The sequence below is a fragment of the Staurois parvus genome, unplaced genomic scaffold (genome assembly GCF_062004578.1).
Source record: "Staurois parvus isolate SC_StPar_1 unplaced genomic scaffold, SC_StPar_1.0 ptg000566l, whole genome shotgun sequence".
Taxonomy (NCBI): Eukaryota; Metazoa; Chordata; class Amphibia; order Anura; family Ranidae; genus Staurois; species Staurois parvus.
This window is the reverse complement of record NW_028318362.1, coordinates 416,772-433,132: the sequence shown is the minus strand read 5'-3', so window position 1 is coordinate 433,132 and position 16,361 is coordinate 416,772. Positions and strand designations below refer to the sequence as shown.

General features: G+C 44.7%; 1 protein-coding gene across 1 annotated transcript in view; it reads right to left on the bottom strand.

Moving 5' to 3' along the window:
• The window catches only part of SMARCAD1 (SNF2 related chromatin remodeling ATPase with DExD box 1), a 185,106-nt gene that overhangs the window by 128,674 nt on the left and 40,071 nt on the right, over nt 1-16,361 (bottom strand). Inside the window, exons 3-4 of the mRNA XM_089691627.1 lie at nt 10,534-10,696; nt 1,109-1,274 (exon numbers count right to left, since the gene is read on the bottom strand). Of these exons, the coding sequence (XP_089547753.1) occupies nt 1,109-1,274; nt 10,534-10,696 (329 nt within the window). The remainder of the gene's footprint in view (nt 1-1,108; nt 1,275-10,533; nt 10,697-16,361) is intronic.

Sequence of the window (16,361 nt, the reverse complement as noted above, 5' to 3'; positions counted from 1 at the left end):
GTGCGTGTAAAGGGAGGTGTCCCATATATCTGGCAATATAGAGTGAGTGTGTGTTTGTGTGTGTATATATACACACACACATATATGCGCGTGTATATATTTATCAACATTTTCATTGGACACAACATTGGGACACTATACTACAAAATACTCCTACTAATGCGGGCCATTGATTGCAGGCAAGATTTGTTAATTTGCACACACAAAGTATTTTTCCTAACAAATTTATTCAAGACCATGTTGCAAAAATGAATACACCCCAATGAAATCTTAGGAGCAAAACTAAATTTTAGACAACAAAATCCTAATTAACAAGAATTCAACTACAGATGAGTCTAATTATTCATTGAACAGCTGACAGTTGATTAGAATAGGGTGTCGTTAAAGAAAACCCATTCCCATTTCATGCGATCAGAAATGTTCCCTGTGAATGAACCCTAAAACACAACGATTCAATGAAAGCTTAAGGGATAAGATCACCTTTCGTAGCATGTTACATGTGACACACATAATTTGGGTGTAAAATTTAACATGCTCCAGACCAGACCTACTGGACTCTAGTTCCCCCTGTGGATCTTCTTCCAGCACCTGCTGTCACAGTTTGAAATTAGCGCAGCTGTGCGGGGCTCCACCCTCACAACTGCATCATTCATTCCCAGTGATCTGTGAATGAGAGAACTACCAGTACCGTCAGCCATAGCTGACAGCTTTGCAGTTCTCAATGAACTGCGAGGGTGCTGTTGAGCGTTCTTGCAGTTCATTCACAAGCCCTACAGAATGTAAACAGTGTGCCCATTTCGGAGGAACGGGCCGAAAGTTGCAGGGCTTGCCTGCAGCAGTCTGACATTGCACGTATTTTTGCACGTAATATGTGCATGTATTTTTTTTTTTTTTAAACAAAAGGTGAACTTAGCCTTTGAATCTGATTGGTTATTGCACAACATACCTTATTTCTTTTAGTTACATACAAAAGGTTTCATAAGCTCCTGGTGACATTGCAAGGATTGTTTTTGTACTTATTTTTTGGAATAGAGTACCTCCCTAAATTTGAAAAAAAAAAAAAAAACACCACAATCTGGCTACTTAGGTTTTATCTGCACAACATTACTTCTAATAGATCTTCACTGGTCCTCTGAGGGAATATTTCTTGAAGTTTTTGGAGTTTTTCATCTTTGGTCCCATCATTAACCTGAGATATATTTGTTCCAGTAGTCTTTTTGGGAGGAGGGTATTCATCTGCTGAATCGTCTGTGGCAGATTCTGAAACTCCATTCCTTTAACAAAAAAGACAATGTTTTAGATGAGTGTGTTCATATGAAAACTGCAATTGCCTAATAGATTAGGGATTTTTTGTTGATACCCACTACTGAACCCAGAGGAAAAATAATACAGTATGTTTGTACACCCTGAAAAATCCTTTTCTTCCTCATTCATTGAGGGACAAAGGAAGTATTTCACCAAAAGCATTCCAACTGAGCATTCTAACAGACGCAACATGCACAGCAGAAAAAACTGGGGGCTACCTGCAGCGACACCTGAAACTAGAAAGTTGGCATCAGATAAGAATGCAGCCCCACAGTCGTGCACTGGTTCGTGCAGTTGAACGAGGATAATGCAAACATTTTGGGCTTACAGCCTCAACTTGATAAAGTACATTAGTAATAAAGACGAGGTGTAAGGGGAGCAACATAGTGTTACTAGAGGGAGATATCTATGTGGGAGGTGTGAGACAATTATTAGCAGTGTGGGAATGTGCCAGAAATTGAAAACCACCCTCTTCCTGCTTTGCTATCAACATTGAATTTTAAGTTAGCGATGGCTAAGGAATCTGGCCTAGTTAGCAAAGGTGAATTTTATGTGTGGATAGTTACATCTCTACAGTTTATATTATTCCAAAGTACCATAAAAACCCATTGAATCTGCAATCAATGGACCTTTGGAAAGAATGGTGAGGTTTGTAGACATACAATACAACTAAAGGATATTGTTGTAAGCTGCCACCCTTTGTTTAGAACGCACAAGAAATACTTTCTAAAATTGGGACAGAGAGGGAGGGGGGAGAGAGGAGAGGGGGGAGAGAGAGGAGGGGGGGAGAGAGAGGAGGGGGGGAGAGAGAGGGGAGGAGAGGGGGGAGAGAGAGGGAGGGGGGGAGAGGGAGAGAGAGGGAGGGGGGGAGGGGGAGAGAGATGGAAGGGGGGGGGGGGAAGAGGGAAGGGGGAGGGGGGGAGAGGGAAGGGGGAGGGGGGAGAGGAAGGGGGGGGGGAAGGGAAGGGGGAGAGGAAGGGGGGAGGGGGGAGAGGGGAAAGAGAGGGGAGAAAGAGGGGAAAGAGAGGGGAGAAAGAGGGGAAAGAGAGGGGAGAAAGAGGGGAAAGAGAGGGGAGAAAGAGGGGAAAGAGAGGGGAGAAAGAGGGGAAAGAGAGGGGAGAAAGAGGGGAAAGAGAGGGGAGAAAGAGGGGAAAGAGAGGGGAGAAAGAGGGGAAAGAGAGGGGAGAAAGAGGGGAAAGAGAGGGGAGAAAGAGGGGAAAGAGAGGGGAGAAAGAGGGGAGAGAGAGGAGAGGGGGGGAGAGGAGAGGGGGAGAGAGGGGGGAGAGGAGGGGGGAGAGAGGAGGGGGGGGAGAGAGGAGGGGGGGGGGGGAAGAGGAGGGGGGGGGGAAGAGGAGGGGGGGGGGAAGAGGAGGGTGAGACACTATTCACATAGGTGTTTTTAAAAAATCCAGGCAAAAGCAATCAGCCAAGAAAGGAAGGACCTGCTATAATTGAAAGTGGTTGAAGCTTTGCAAGCAACAGAGCTGGTACAGATATCACGCAGTATGTCTCAGATTGGTAAGAACGTAAGTACTGAATAAACATTGGCACATGTTCAACAATAGTGGAATTTGATGGTCCGAATCTACTTTCAGGGGCTAGATGAGCCGGGATTTTGCATGGCCATCTTAGTCCACTCCGAGCTGGTCAGGTAACCCAAATAAACTAAGCTATCAGAGTTCCTGAGGGTAAAAGGGATATATCTGTGGAACAAAGTCAAATCTGTCCCTTTGAAGAAAAAAATCAAGGACTTATTTAGTACCAGTATCACCAAGAGATTTTGAATTAATAAGTTAACTGTGCGACAAGCTTGAAGCTTACATGTTTGAATGCCCTGTCAAAAATACTGTGTCAAAAAATGTAACATCAACTACGAGTGAGGGTAGGAGAACACCACTAGGAACAGAAAAAAACAGGAAAAAAAGTCTGATAGCGTAACACTATTTACAGGTGCATAATGGTCAGCCAACAGAATCGAAAGTAAAATGAATAGATGTACTTAAAAAGAAGTATGGCCAAAGCTTTTTTTGGCCATATTTCTCTTGGTCACAGGTGTGAACTTACTTTTTTACTCCTCTGACCCAGAATCAGCCAACAGTGGGCTAAACCCTGATTTTAGCTGATGCCACAGAGCCGCTCCAGTCTCTGGAAAGATAATGACAATATTGAAATCCACCCAGATGCCTCACCAGCAGCTGTCTCAGCCTCTCATTCCGCTCCCGCCCTCACTCCAGCCCAAAGCTCCACTAAGCGCTGAAGTGATCAGTGCGTATGTGATTGCTCAGTTCTCGTGCTTAGAGTAAGAAGGTTGACAGCTGCAGCACCACAGAGATTCTGCAGCCATAGAGGTAAACATATATATTTTATTCTCACACTTCTCTTTTAATTCAAGAGCAAAAAGGGGGAATTTTGACACTGTCCTGTCAAAAGAAAAAATGTGGACATACTGTATAAGTTGAGCATTTGGCCTAAATACGGAGTTAAACCTCTAGGTCTTGTAATTATTTGACCATCGTGCCATTGCCAAGAATAAGTCAAAAGGTGGTATGAAGGAGCGACATGATCCGCAGTGATGAACTCAACTCAAACACCTCTGTAATCTTCAGCATTAGTACCATAAATGTATGAGAAGTTGTGCTTAATTTGCGTTATGAACTTGTTGGCTTGCCATGTTTTTCAGACTTAAACCCATGCCATTGTTACTGCCCTGCTTTTGCCGGGACAGAATGCACACTATTGAATGGCAGGCATAGTAGTATTTCAATCTATGTATTACTATCAGGCACAACAAGTGGACCAATTGCTGTCCTAAAGTGGATATTTTGTTAAACAGAAGGAAGGTGTCACTAGTTAAACAGTGCAACAACCCCATACACACTGCGGCTTCACCTTGAGGGATCCCTCTTGGTCCTTAAGACTCTAATTACTCCATATTACCAGTATGATACCTAGGATTCAGTGAGAGAAAACTCTTCTATCTTATGAATATATATTGTTGTGAGCCTGAGAAATTGTGTAAGAGGATGTAGACGTGACTCAAAGGGATTATCTTGAATGGGCCATGGTGAATGGAACAGATAATAGAGGATGTTCTTTGGTGACAATGCTGTCATTATTAACCTGGTGGAGGATTGTGAATTTTTTTTTAATAACTTATTGTGTTCAATGTTTCTTCTGTATTTGTTATACTAATGAAATAACTGCTAGCTATAATGCAGATGTCCCACTAAATGACCTCTGAGTTTGGGATCACTTTATTGGTCACAGTAGCTTAAGGTTCCAATTGAGGCAGATGTTCCTTTTGAAAAAAGGAAAAAGTGACCACGCTGAAATACAACTCCTAAAACTTTTCTGCCAGAAGAACTGGGGCAAAGACATCCTGGTCCTGAAGACTCCAAAAATCTAAATGCAGATCTGTCATCTGTGCAGAAACATAGAAAAGTATGAGGTGAAAAGCCAAAGAGGGAGCGGAAAGCAGAGATTCAGTTTTTATCCCTGAAATATCATGCTTTGCTAAACACCTGAGAGGCAAGTGCATGCGCACGGAGGAAATCGGGGGCTCATCTCCAGTAATATCCTTGATAATATTAAGGGCCAGTAGAAAAATGCAATGTCACTCAAAGACCACGCGAGTCAGGTGCCTATGAAAGAAAGTTCAAAAGACCAGTACTTTAAAAAGAGTGCTCTACACATCTGTCTTGAGAAAAGGCAGATGAAGACAAGCCAATGTGCTCTCAGCAGCTCATCACAGATGAAATCTAAAGTTCCAACGAATACTCCTTCAGGTGAAAGTATAACCTGACAGTATATGACTTCCCGCAATAAACTGGCTTTGCAGCTTTTTCCAGACTTTAAATATGTTTTCCATCTCCTTAGAAACTTCCTGGCATTATGTTCTCTAGGATGTCTGTACTAGTAAATGCACTAAAAGAGTCCAAATATATGAGCTTTACATTGAATATAATGGGCTGTATTAAAGCCTGTCTATGTTCAGGCATCTGATAAACCCAGTATGATTTCTGCAATTAAAATGAAATGCATTTTCACACAGTGCTAGCGAATGCTGGATAAATCTGTTGTGTCATTTAATGTGACATGTTTTAAAAAGTGTTGTTTCGCTTTGGTCCCCTCGGAGTGTGATGGAAGACCTGAAAGCATTTGAAGGATTTAAGTATTAAGTGTAACTGAAGAACAGTTACCCTTATATTCGGTGGATCTCAAATACTGTAACCAGCTCTACACAAAGATGAGGGATACAGGGACTTTTCATAAACAAGAAACTATGCGCCACAAATGTACACTTTTCACAGCTCTGTATAATGTTAATAAAAAATACAGAAATAAGTTTAAGTTTATTCCTATGATGGCACAAGCACCCACGAAGAAAGCACTATCAGGGATAAACATATAGCACGCTTGCTGTGGCCAAAAGCCAAGGGATTCACTTCAGTGCCTCTGTGAATGCTGCACTATAATAGATGTGTCATGTGACAGTTCCCAGCAGGAGTATCAACTTTTCTTGTTCAGCAGCTACTTCACAGCTGCTTATAGTAACAGCTGTCTAATGACACAACCTACAGAAGAGACCAGGGGGTGATGCATGATTCGGCAGTGACACATTAACACATTAGAAAGCATTTACACTGGTTACAGTCAGTAGTGATGATTTAATGGGAGAAGTTGTTGGCTGTGGCATATAAAAACTAGAGGAGAGGCTGTCTGCAAAATGAATGTTCACTAAGCTTGGTAAATAAAGTGAAGCTGTGTTCACTTCAATCAACCAATCCATTTTTTAAAAACTTTCCTTACACGTGATTTGTTATTTTACAGCTTGCAGACCACTGGCCGGCTGGGCAAAAATCACATATAGATGTGTGATTTTGTCTTTCTGGGTAGGGGGCACGCGTGCCCGCCTACCCACGCTATCATTGGCTCCCTAACATGCCGATCAATGGGTCCTGGCCAGTACCCACCAATTGTCAGACCTAGAGACAAGAGAGCACTCGGTGTTGGTAAACAGCACAGATCTCTCTACTAACAGCGGGGATGAGCCGGCTTTTGTCTTCCTGTCCCATCCCCTCGGAAAACAGCACACAGTCATCACATTAGAAATAGTTTGGCACACAGTTAACCTTTCATTGCCCCAGATGTTAACCCTGCTCAGTATCTGCGCATTTGAGTAGCAATGACCACTGTATTAGTGTAATTGGTCATGTCAGTTAACTAGTGTCAGAATGCCTACTGTACTGTCACAGTAGGCAGGCATTCTGGGGATAGCCCAGTGGAAGTCACGAGACTTGCCGTAACGCATAGGCGTGCGCCGACGTACTTTCGGTCAGACGCCATCTTTGTGCACCCATTTAGCTACACCCACTGTGAAGGGAAATATCTGTTTATGCTGTTCCCAAGAAGGAGGAATATGTGAGTGCATATCTTACTGTTACCTACATTTATTAATAAAAGCAGTATTACATTATTTGGAGCTTCTGCTTATATTCTATGTGAGTTACTGGCCATACTTACTACACTACGGGAAAGAGGTCTGCCATTACATATACCAGTCTGAAAGAGGGATATCATCCAGGAGAAAGTGACGCAGTTATGGAGGAGCTTTACACATGAAGGATCCAGTGATAGAGATCCTAATAGCGTTGTGACCCTTTACGGGTCGACGTGGGGAGGTGAGTGCGCATTTTTTCCATTAGTGGAAGCCCTCTTGTCACCATCTGTACAGATCACTCAAGTTCACAAGATTTCATATTTTGTGTGTATTGCACCCATCTTGGACATTTTTTGTTATATTAGGGTGCGCTATATATATATATTATATATATATATATATATATATTCTGCACGGCATGAGATATATTTTTTGCACTATATGCATGTATATTGATTTATGTTTTTCATCGTTTTATTGAGTATTTGCACAAAATGCATGGGTTGATTAATTTTGTATATATGTTACATGTACATGCGGTTTGATACTTTATGTGGGGTATATTTTTCTGAGAAACTTGGAGCACCTATAGTAGTCCTATCATTGGATTACTCACGATCACATGAAAATTGAACATTCAGTCCAGATTGGTGTGAGTGTTGTGTGGTTTGTTTTCTATGCACATACATTGCGTTTAGGCATCATCATCAGCTTATGCATGTTCCTTTTTTCACTTATATAGTTGGCATTTATCACATGCACTATATCATCACTTTATTTGTGTATTCATTTTATTTGTTTTATTGTGGATAGTTACATGCGTTTATGAGTGTATTTTTTACAGGTTTAGGGTTTATTCATAGGTAGCAGCGTCACATCATTTCCTTTTTCATTATTTGATTTATCATCTGGTATATGATTGGATGTTGGTAGCTATAGGCTTAGTAGCGCAGGAGGTTTACATTTTTTATATGTATATGACATACCAGGCTGATGCCGCTGGAATGTGGAGTTGACAAAAAAAAACAAACATACATACATACTCACCTCTATGCTGCAGCATCAGGGTGATGTCAGTCACTGCTCTCTGCTGTGCCCATGCAGAGCTCACTGGAGCATTGGGCTGGGGAGGGGTGGGAGAGGCTGTTTAAGACTCTCAGCGCCATGCTGAGAGGCTGAGCCAGCTGTCAATCAGGCACCTGGGTGGATTCCGACAATATGGTTGGGATCCTTCTAGAGCCTGGAGTGGCTCTGTGACATCAGTCCACTGTCAGCTGATTCTGGGTCACAGGAGAGCACAAATAGGTGCACTCTTGTGACACAGAAGAGAAGTATGGCCAAAAAAAGCTTTGACCACACTTCGTTTTTCTTTTTTTTTCTTTTTATTACATCTAGCTCATTATAATACATTTATTCCATCCTGAGGAAGTGGTCTTTGCTGCAAAACGTTTTGATTTTCATATGGGATGGACACAGCGGGTGACAGATCATGACCATGTGCAAGGCGCTTTCTGGGAGGACGCATATGATGTCCACCCGGAATGAGGAGTGCCTTGTCAGGCCATCATTTTCCAATTAATAAGGTGGGAAATGGTTAAGGAAGTTTTGTATGTTCTGGGTCCTCGAGGATTCTATTGAATGTATTAAACAATTGTAAATAAACTAGATGCTCTACAAAAATCTGGCCTCCCCTATGTGATGATTTTTTTGGTGACAGGTTCTCTTTATTGAGACATGCAGGGTCTAATCCTATAGATGTATTGCAATGCAAACCGCATTGCAATACATCTTCCCCAGCTATTCTAGTCAGGAAAGTGACAGCTATGACCCGGAAGTGATGCTCTCCTCTCTCGCCTCCACCCGCTGGCAATCCCCAGGCCCACAAATGGGCAAGCGGATCAAGGTTACGCCACGGGAGCGCGCCCCTGGGTAAGGGGGGGGGAAACAGAACCAGGGGCTATGTCAGCAATCAGAGGCAGCGGAGCCGCCTAATTGCTTCCAGCTGACAGGCAACAGTCTGCCTGTCAGATTTATACACAATCCCAGTGGCTGCAGCCACTGGATTGTGTATAAAACCCCCTGCTACCAGGTCTGTACAGAGTACAGACCTGGCCACAAAAGGGTAAAAGCTTATCTCCAGGAAAACTGCCAAATTCACACATATACCATTTGTTTACCTGCCAGTTTTGTTTTTCTGTCCATCAAATTCTTAAGATTTACACTGTTCTGCCATTCTTTTTCTCCATTCCAGTTCAGAAATACTTAAATGTAACATCCCCCAAACTGTGACTGGACAGTGAAAGAAGCAGGATAGATCAGATTATCTCCTTTTCACTCAGCTCTCCCCTCCTATCGGCATGTCCCTTATTAGCACATGAGCACAACTGTTTGGCTCCTTGTGGTGCTTCTCACTGCCCCAGTATATTGTACATTGATTTCAAGATAAGGCAAATGCTTTATTGCCTGTGTATATATATATATATATATATATATATATATATATATATATATATATATATATATATATATATATTTATTTATACGCAGGAAATAAGTGTTTGATCCCCTGCTGATTTTGAATGTTTGCCCACTCACAAAGAAATGATCAGTCTAAAAATCGAATGGCAGGTGTATTGTAACACAGAGACAGAATAGCAACAAAAGAAATGCACGTCTAACACATTATGCACTGATTTGCATGTTCATGAGGGAAATAAGTATTTGATCCCCTTCCCAAAACGTGTGTGTGTAAATTATATATATACACATTTTCATTAATTTGTGTTTATTATATGTGGCTGGAGTTCAGCTTTAAATTCTGATTTTTAACCCTCTCACTGCCAGACACTGCACACCACTTTTAAACTGAACTTGCTGGACCATTTTTGCAATTTTTCAATTGCTTTTTTTTTATTTTTCACTCAGAGCTTTCAGAGTTTGTAAAAGACCCCCTAGATCGGGGTCAGCAAGCCGTCGATCACGACCGACCGGTCTACCATGGGGAGCTTACAGGTCAATCGTGACCGTGGCTCTACCTTAGCCCATCCTCCGTCGCTTTCATGTTACCTGCAGAGTGGAGTGCGAAAGGCAGCATAGTGCTGGATGGAAGGTGGGGGTGGAAGCTGGAGGGGTGGCACAGAAGACACTGTGAAAAGGGGGGCACACAGGAGACACTGTGAAAGGGGGGCACACAGGAGACACTGTGAAAGGGGGGCACACAGGAGACACTGTGAAAGGGGGGCACACAGGAGACACTGTGAAAGGGGGGCACACAGGAGACACTGTGAAAGGGGGGCACACAGGAGACACTGTGAAAGGGGGGCACACAGGAGACACTGTGAAAGGGGGGCACAGGAGTGACCATGAGCGTATAGCAGAAGGAGGAATGAGATCTGTACACCATACAGACCTGGCAGCGGAAGGGTAAACATTCCCTAATGAACACTGTTATGCTGGAGGTAAACCTCCAATTTTATTACATTTTAGTCTGCAGTTCAGCATTAAGTATTCCATGCTTAAATAATTTTGCATCTAAGCAGATGTAGACATTTCGCAAGCAAGGACAATAACTACAATGCTTTCCTGTAAGTTACTACAAAAGAATTTTTCAAAGTTTCAATAATTTACAGATATACAGTATAGCTTACAAAGTCACAGAAAAAAAAATATATTCACTGGCTGCTTTAAAAAAGTAAAATGGCAAAATCAAGTTTAACTATACAACTGACAATTGACTGGGTATGAAAAAGTAAACATGAATTATGGTTTAGGACCCATTCATTACTTACTCTTCCCTTGGGTGGGCTTTTCTGTGTATGGAACTCATACTTGGTTGACTTTCATGGTCCTCAATTTCAGACTCAGAGTCCAGAAAACTAATACCTTTATCATTCTTAAAAAAGGAGACATTGTTTATCCTCTTATTTTCTGGAGTCTCTGGGATGCTGGTCACTAGCAATGAAAAAAAAAACAAAACAAGGTATTGCTTTTAAGAATTATTAAAATTGATTTTACACACACACACACACACACACACACACACGTGTATTTTACACACACATACACAAGGCATATAGCACACCGAAGCATAGGGAACTTTTTGCACATAGGAACTGCTAAATGTCTTTGCCTGGAGTTCGGCTTTAAAGTCTATCTATAGCTCAAACTTTTACATTTTTCTTTCTCAGTTTTTGATTGTGTGTGGAAGGACTAGTTTTCCTGAAAGGTTTTACTGCTGTCAGAGGCTTCATTGGAGAGATTCCTTCACTATATATCTGTTCATTGTTGTTCGTTTGCCTGTTTCAGATTTTTCCAGTACAGAAATTAAAATAAAACCTCTCTAGCTGAGCCCAAGACAGTAGTAAAACCTGGTAAACCTGATAGGGGTTCTAACTCTTCCCTATTCTTTCCAAAATACAAAAACACTTGTCTACTAGGGAAATTGTTTTGCACTTTTCACACATGCTAAAATCTACATTATTTTCTGGAAATTACTTTAACCACTTCTGGAGCATATAACATTCTTAGGTTGAATTGGTTGTACCAGGATGAGGCTTGCAGCTACAGGCATCAGCCCAGTATCAAAATTTGCAGCAGGCGATTCCCTGCAAAGCAAAAGCAAATTGAACAGCCATCACTCCTGCGGATGGCGTAAGGGGTTCATTCCCCCCTCCTACCACCACCTTTCTCGGGCTCTACAATCTGATCACGGAATCCGAGAGTGATATGACCAGCGGCGACAGCTGCACTACAGAGAGAGAGAGGGAGAGAGAGAAACTGACAATCTTCTGCGACCCCGGAGGGCACAAACGGGCAAATGGACTGATCTGTGTCTGATCGACTGCACTGAAGGCCAGAAGAGGTCAGAGAAGTAGGTAATTGGCTCCTGTCTAAATTGGCCCTAGTATGTATGTGAGGGACCTTAGATTGTACGCCCCTTGAGGGTTAGGGATTAATGTGAATGTACTATATACAGGAGAAACTCGAAAAATTAGAATATCGTGCAAAAGTTCATTTATTTCAGTAATGCAACTTAAAAAGGTGAAACTAATATATGAGATAAACTCATTACATGCAAAGCAAGATAGTTCAAGCCGTGATTTGTCATAATTGTGATGATTACGGCTTACAGCTCATGAAAACCCCAAATCCACAATCTCAGAAAATTAGATTACATGCAATCAATAAAACAAGGATTGTACATAGAACAATATCGGACCTCTGAAAAGTATAAGCATGCATATGTACTCAGTACTTGGTTTGGGCCCCTTCTGCAGCAATTATTGCCTCAATGCGGCGTGGCATGGAAGCTATCGGCCTGTGGCACTGCTGAGGTGTTATGGAAGACCAGGATGCTTCAATAGCGGCCATCAGCTCTTCTGCATTGTTCGGTCTCATGTCTCTCATCTTTGTCTTGGCAATGCCCAATAGATTCTCTAGAGCAGCGGTTCTCAACCTGGGGGTCGCGACCCCTTTGGGGGTCGAACGACCATTTCCCAGGGGTCGCCTAAGACCATCGGAAAACACATATTTCCGATGGTCTTAGGAACCGAGACACCGCTGCAGTCTCCGGCGATGTGTGGGCGGGATGATACGCTGCTGTCACCCGGCCACACCTCCAAGATCGCTCAGCAGCTCCGCCTCCTCGCCGCTGATTGGCCACCGGAACTGTAGCTCAGGAGAGGCACACAGGCGGCCAATCACCGGCGAGGAGGTGGAGCTTGGAGAGGAGGAGCCAAGCGGCAGCGCGCGGACATCAAAGAAGACCGAGGGAGCGAGTGAAGAGGAGAGCGGCCAGAGAAGGAAGACAGCTGACAGGTAAGTGAGAGAGCGAGCCCAGGCTGGAGCAGGGGTCAGCAAGGTAAGTATCATTGGTGTCAGTGGGAGGAATAGTGCCCCATCATTTGTGTCACTAATACCAACGATGGGGCACTATTCCTCCCCCCACTGACACCAACGATGGGGCACTACTCCTCCCCCCACTGACACCAACGATGGGGCACTACTCCTCCCCCCACTGACACCAACGATGGGGCACTATTCCTCCCCCCACTGACACCAACGATGGGGCACTATTCCTCCCCCCACTGACACCAACGATGGGGCACTATTCCTCCCCCCACTGACACCAACGATGGGGCACTATTCCTCCCCCCACTGACACCAACGATGGGGCACTACTCCTCCCCCCACTGACACCAACGATGGGGCACTATTCCTCCCCCCACTGACACCAACGATGGGGCACTATTCCTCCCCCCACTGACACCAACGATGGGGCACTATTCCTCCCCCCACTGACACCAACGATGGGGCACTATTCCTCCCCCCACTGACACCAACGATGGGGCACTATTCCTCCCCCCACTGACACCAACGATGTGGCACTATTCCTCCCCCCACTGACACCAACGATGTGGCACTATTCCTCCCCCCACTGACACCAACGATGTGGCACTATTCCTCCCCCCCACTGACACCAACGATGGGGCACTATTCCTCCCCCCACTGACACCAACGATGGGGCAGTATTCCTCCCCCCACTGACACCAACGATGGGGCAGTATTCCTCCCCCCACTGACACCAACGATGGGGCAGTATTCCTCCCCCCACTGACACCAACGATGGGGCAGTATTCCTCCCCCCACTGACACCAACGATGGGGCAGTATTCCTCCCCCCACTGACACCAACGATGGGGCAGTATTCCTCCCCCCACTGACACCAACGATGGGGCAGTATTCCTCCCCCCACTGACACCAACGATGGGGCAGTATTCTTCCCCCCACTGACACCAACGATGGGGCAGTATTCTTCCCCCCACTGACACCAACGATGGGGCAGTATTCTTCCCCCCACTGACACCAACGATGGGGCAGTATTCTTCCCCCCACTGACACCAACGATGGGGCAGTATTCTTCCCCCCACTGACACCAACGATGGGGCAGTATTCTTCCCCCCACTGACACCAACGATGGGGCAGTATTCTTCCCCCCACTGACACCAACGATGGGGCAGTATTCTTCCCCCCACTGACACCAACGATGGGGCAGTATTCTTCCCCCCACTGACACCAACGATGGGGCACTATTCTTCCCCCCACTGACACCAACGATGGGGCACTATTCTTCCCCCCACTGACACCAACGATGGGGCACTATTTCCCCCCCCCCTGACCCCAACGATGGGGCACTATTCTCCCCTCCACCACACTGACATCAATGATGGGGCACTATTCCTCCCACTGACACCAATGATGGGGCACTATTCCTCCCCCCACTGACACCAACGATGGGACACTATTTCCCCCCCCCCACTGACCCCAATGATGGGGCACTATTCTCCCCTCCACCACACTGACACCAATGATGGGGCACTATTCCTCCCACTGACACCAATGATGGGGCACTATTCCTCCCACTGACACCAGTGATGTGGCACTATTCCTCCCACTGACACCAGTGATGGGGCACTACTCCCACTGACACCAGTGATGGGGCACTATTCCTCCCACTGACACCAGTGATGGGGCACTATTCCTCCCACTGACACCAATGATGGGGCACTACTCCCCCCACTGACACCAGTGATGGGGCACTACTCCTCCCACTGACACCAGTGATGGGGCACTACTCCCCCCACTGACACCAGTGATGGAGCACTACTCCCCCCACTGACACCAACGATGGGGCACTACTCCTCCCACTGACACCAACGATGGGGCACTACTCCTCCCACTGACACCAACGATGGGGCACTACTCCTCCCACTGACACCAACGATGGGGCACTACTCCTCCCACTGACACCAACGATGGGGCACTACTCCTCCCACTGACACCAACGATGGGGCACTACTCCTCCCACTGACACCAACGATGGGGCACTACTCCTCCCACTGACACCAACGATGGGGCACTATTCATCCCACTGACATCAGTGATGGGGCACTACTCCTTCCACTGACACCAATGACATGGCACTACTCCTCCCACTGCAAAATTACAGTTATGAAGTAGCAATGAAAATAATTTTATGGTTGGGGGTCACCACAACATGAGGAACTGTATTAAGGGGTCGCGGCATTAGAAAGGTTGAGAACCACTGCTCTAGAGGTTCAGGTCAGGCGAGTTTGCTGGCCAATCAAGCACAGTAATCCCACGGTCATTGAACCAGGTTTTGGTGCTTTTGGCAGTGTGGGCAGGTGCCAAGTCCTGCTGGAAAATGAAGTCAGCATCCCCATAAAGCTCGTCTGCGGAAGGAAGCATGAAGTGCTCCAAAATCTCCTGGTAGACAGCTGCATTGACCCTGGACTTAATGAAGCACAGTGGACCAACACCAGCAGATGACATGGCTCCCCAAATCAACACAGACTGTGGAAACTTCACACTGGACTTCAAGCATCTTCCAGTGTGTGCCTCTCCATTCTTCCTCCATACTCTGGGTCCTTGGTTTCCAAATGAGATGCAAAAGTTGCTCTCATCAGAAAAGAGTACTTTGGACAACTGAGCAACAGACCAGGTCTGTTTTTTTTTAGCCCGGGTAAGACGCTTTTGACGTAGTTTGTTGTTCAGGAGCGGCTTGACAAGAGGAATACGACATTTGAAGCCCATGTCCAGGATCCGTCTGTGTGTGGTGGCTCTTGATGCACTGACTCCAGCCTCAGTCCATTCTTTGTGAAAGTCCCCAACACTTTTGAATGGCCTTTTCCTGACAATCCTCTCCAGGCTGCGGTCATCCCTGCTGCTTGTGCACCTTTTTCTTCCACACTTTTCCCTTACACCTAACTTTCTATTAATGTGCTTTGATACAGCAATTTGGGAACATTCAACTTCTTTTGCAATTACCTTTTGATGCTTTCCCTCCTTATGGAGGGTGTCAATGATGGTTTTCTGCACAACTGTCAGGTCAGCAGTCTTTCCCATGATTGTGATTTCTACTGAACCAGACTGAGAGACCATTTAAAGGCTCAGGAACCCTTTGCAGGTGTTATGGCTTAATTAGCTGATTAGAGTGGGACACTTTGAGCCGAGAATATTGCAACTTTTCACAATATTTTCATTTTCTGAGATTGTGGATTTGGGGTTTTCATGAGCTGCAAGCCATAATCATCACAATTATGACAAATCACAGCTTGAACTATCTTGCTTTGCATGTAATGAGTCTCATATATTAGTTTCACCTTTTAAGTTGCATTACTGAAATAAATGAACTTTTGCACGATATTCTAATTTTTGGAGTTTCACCTGTATATGTAAAGCACTGCGTAATTTGACGGCGCTAAACAAGTAGATGAAATAAAAATAAATTAATTTAGAGTTTAATAGACCTCAGATCTCTCCATAAAGAGGTCCTGTCATGGTTCATGCTGTCACAAGGGATGTTGTTAATCTTGTGATAACAATAAAGTTAATACAAAAACAAAAAATGAAAGACCATGTAAAAAAATTTTTAGATAAAATAAAATTTTAAAGCACATCAGTCCCCTCGTGCTTACGTGCAAATGTGAAAGCATACATAAATCCAGCACACATATGTGAAACGGTGATCGCCCCACCCATGTGAGGTATCATCGCCAACATCAGAATGAGAGCAATAATTCTAGCGACAGACCTCC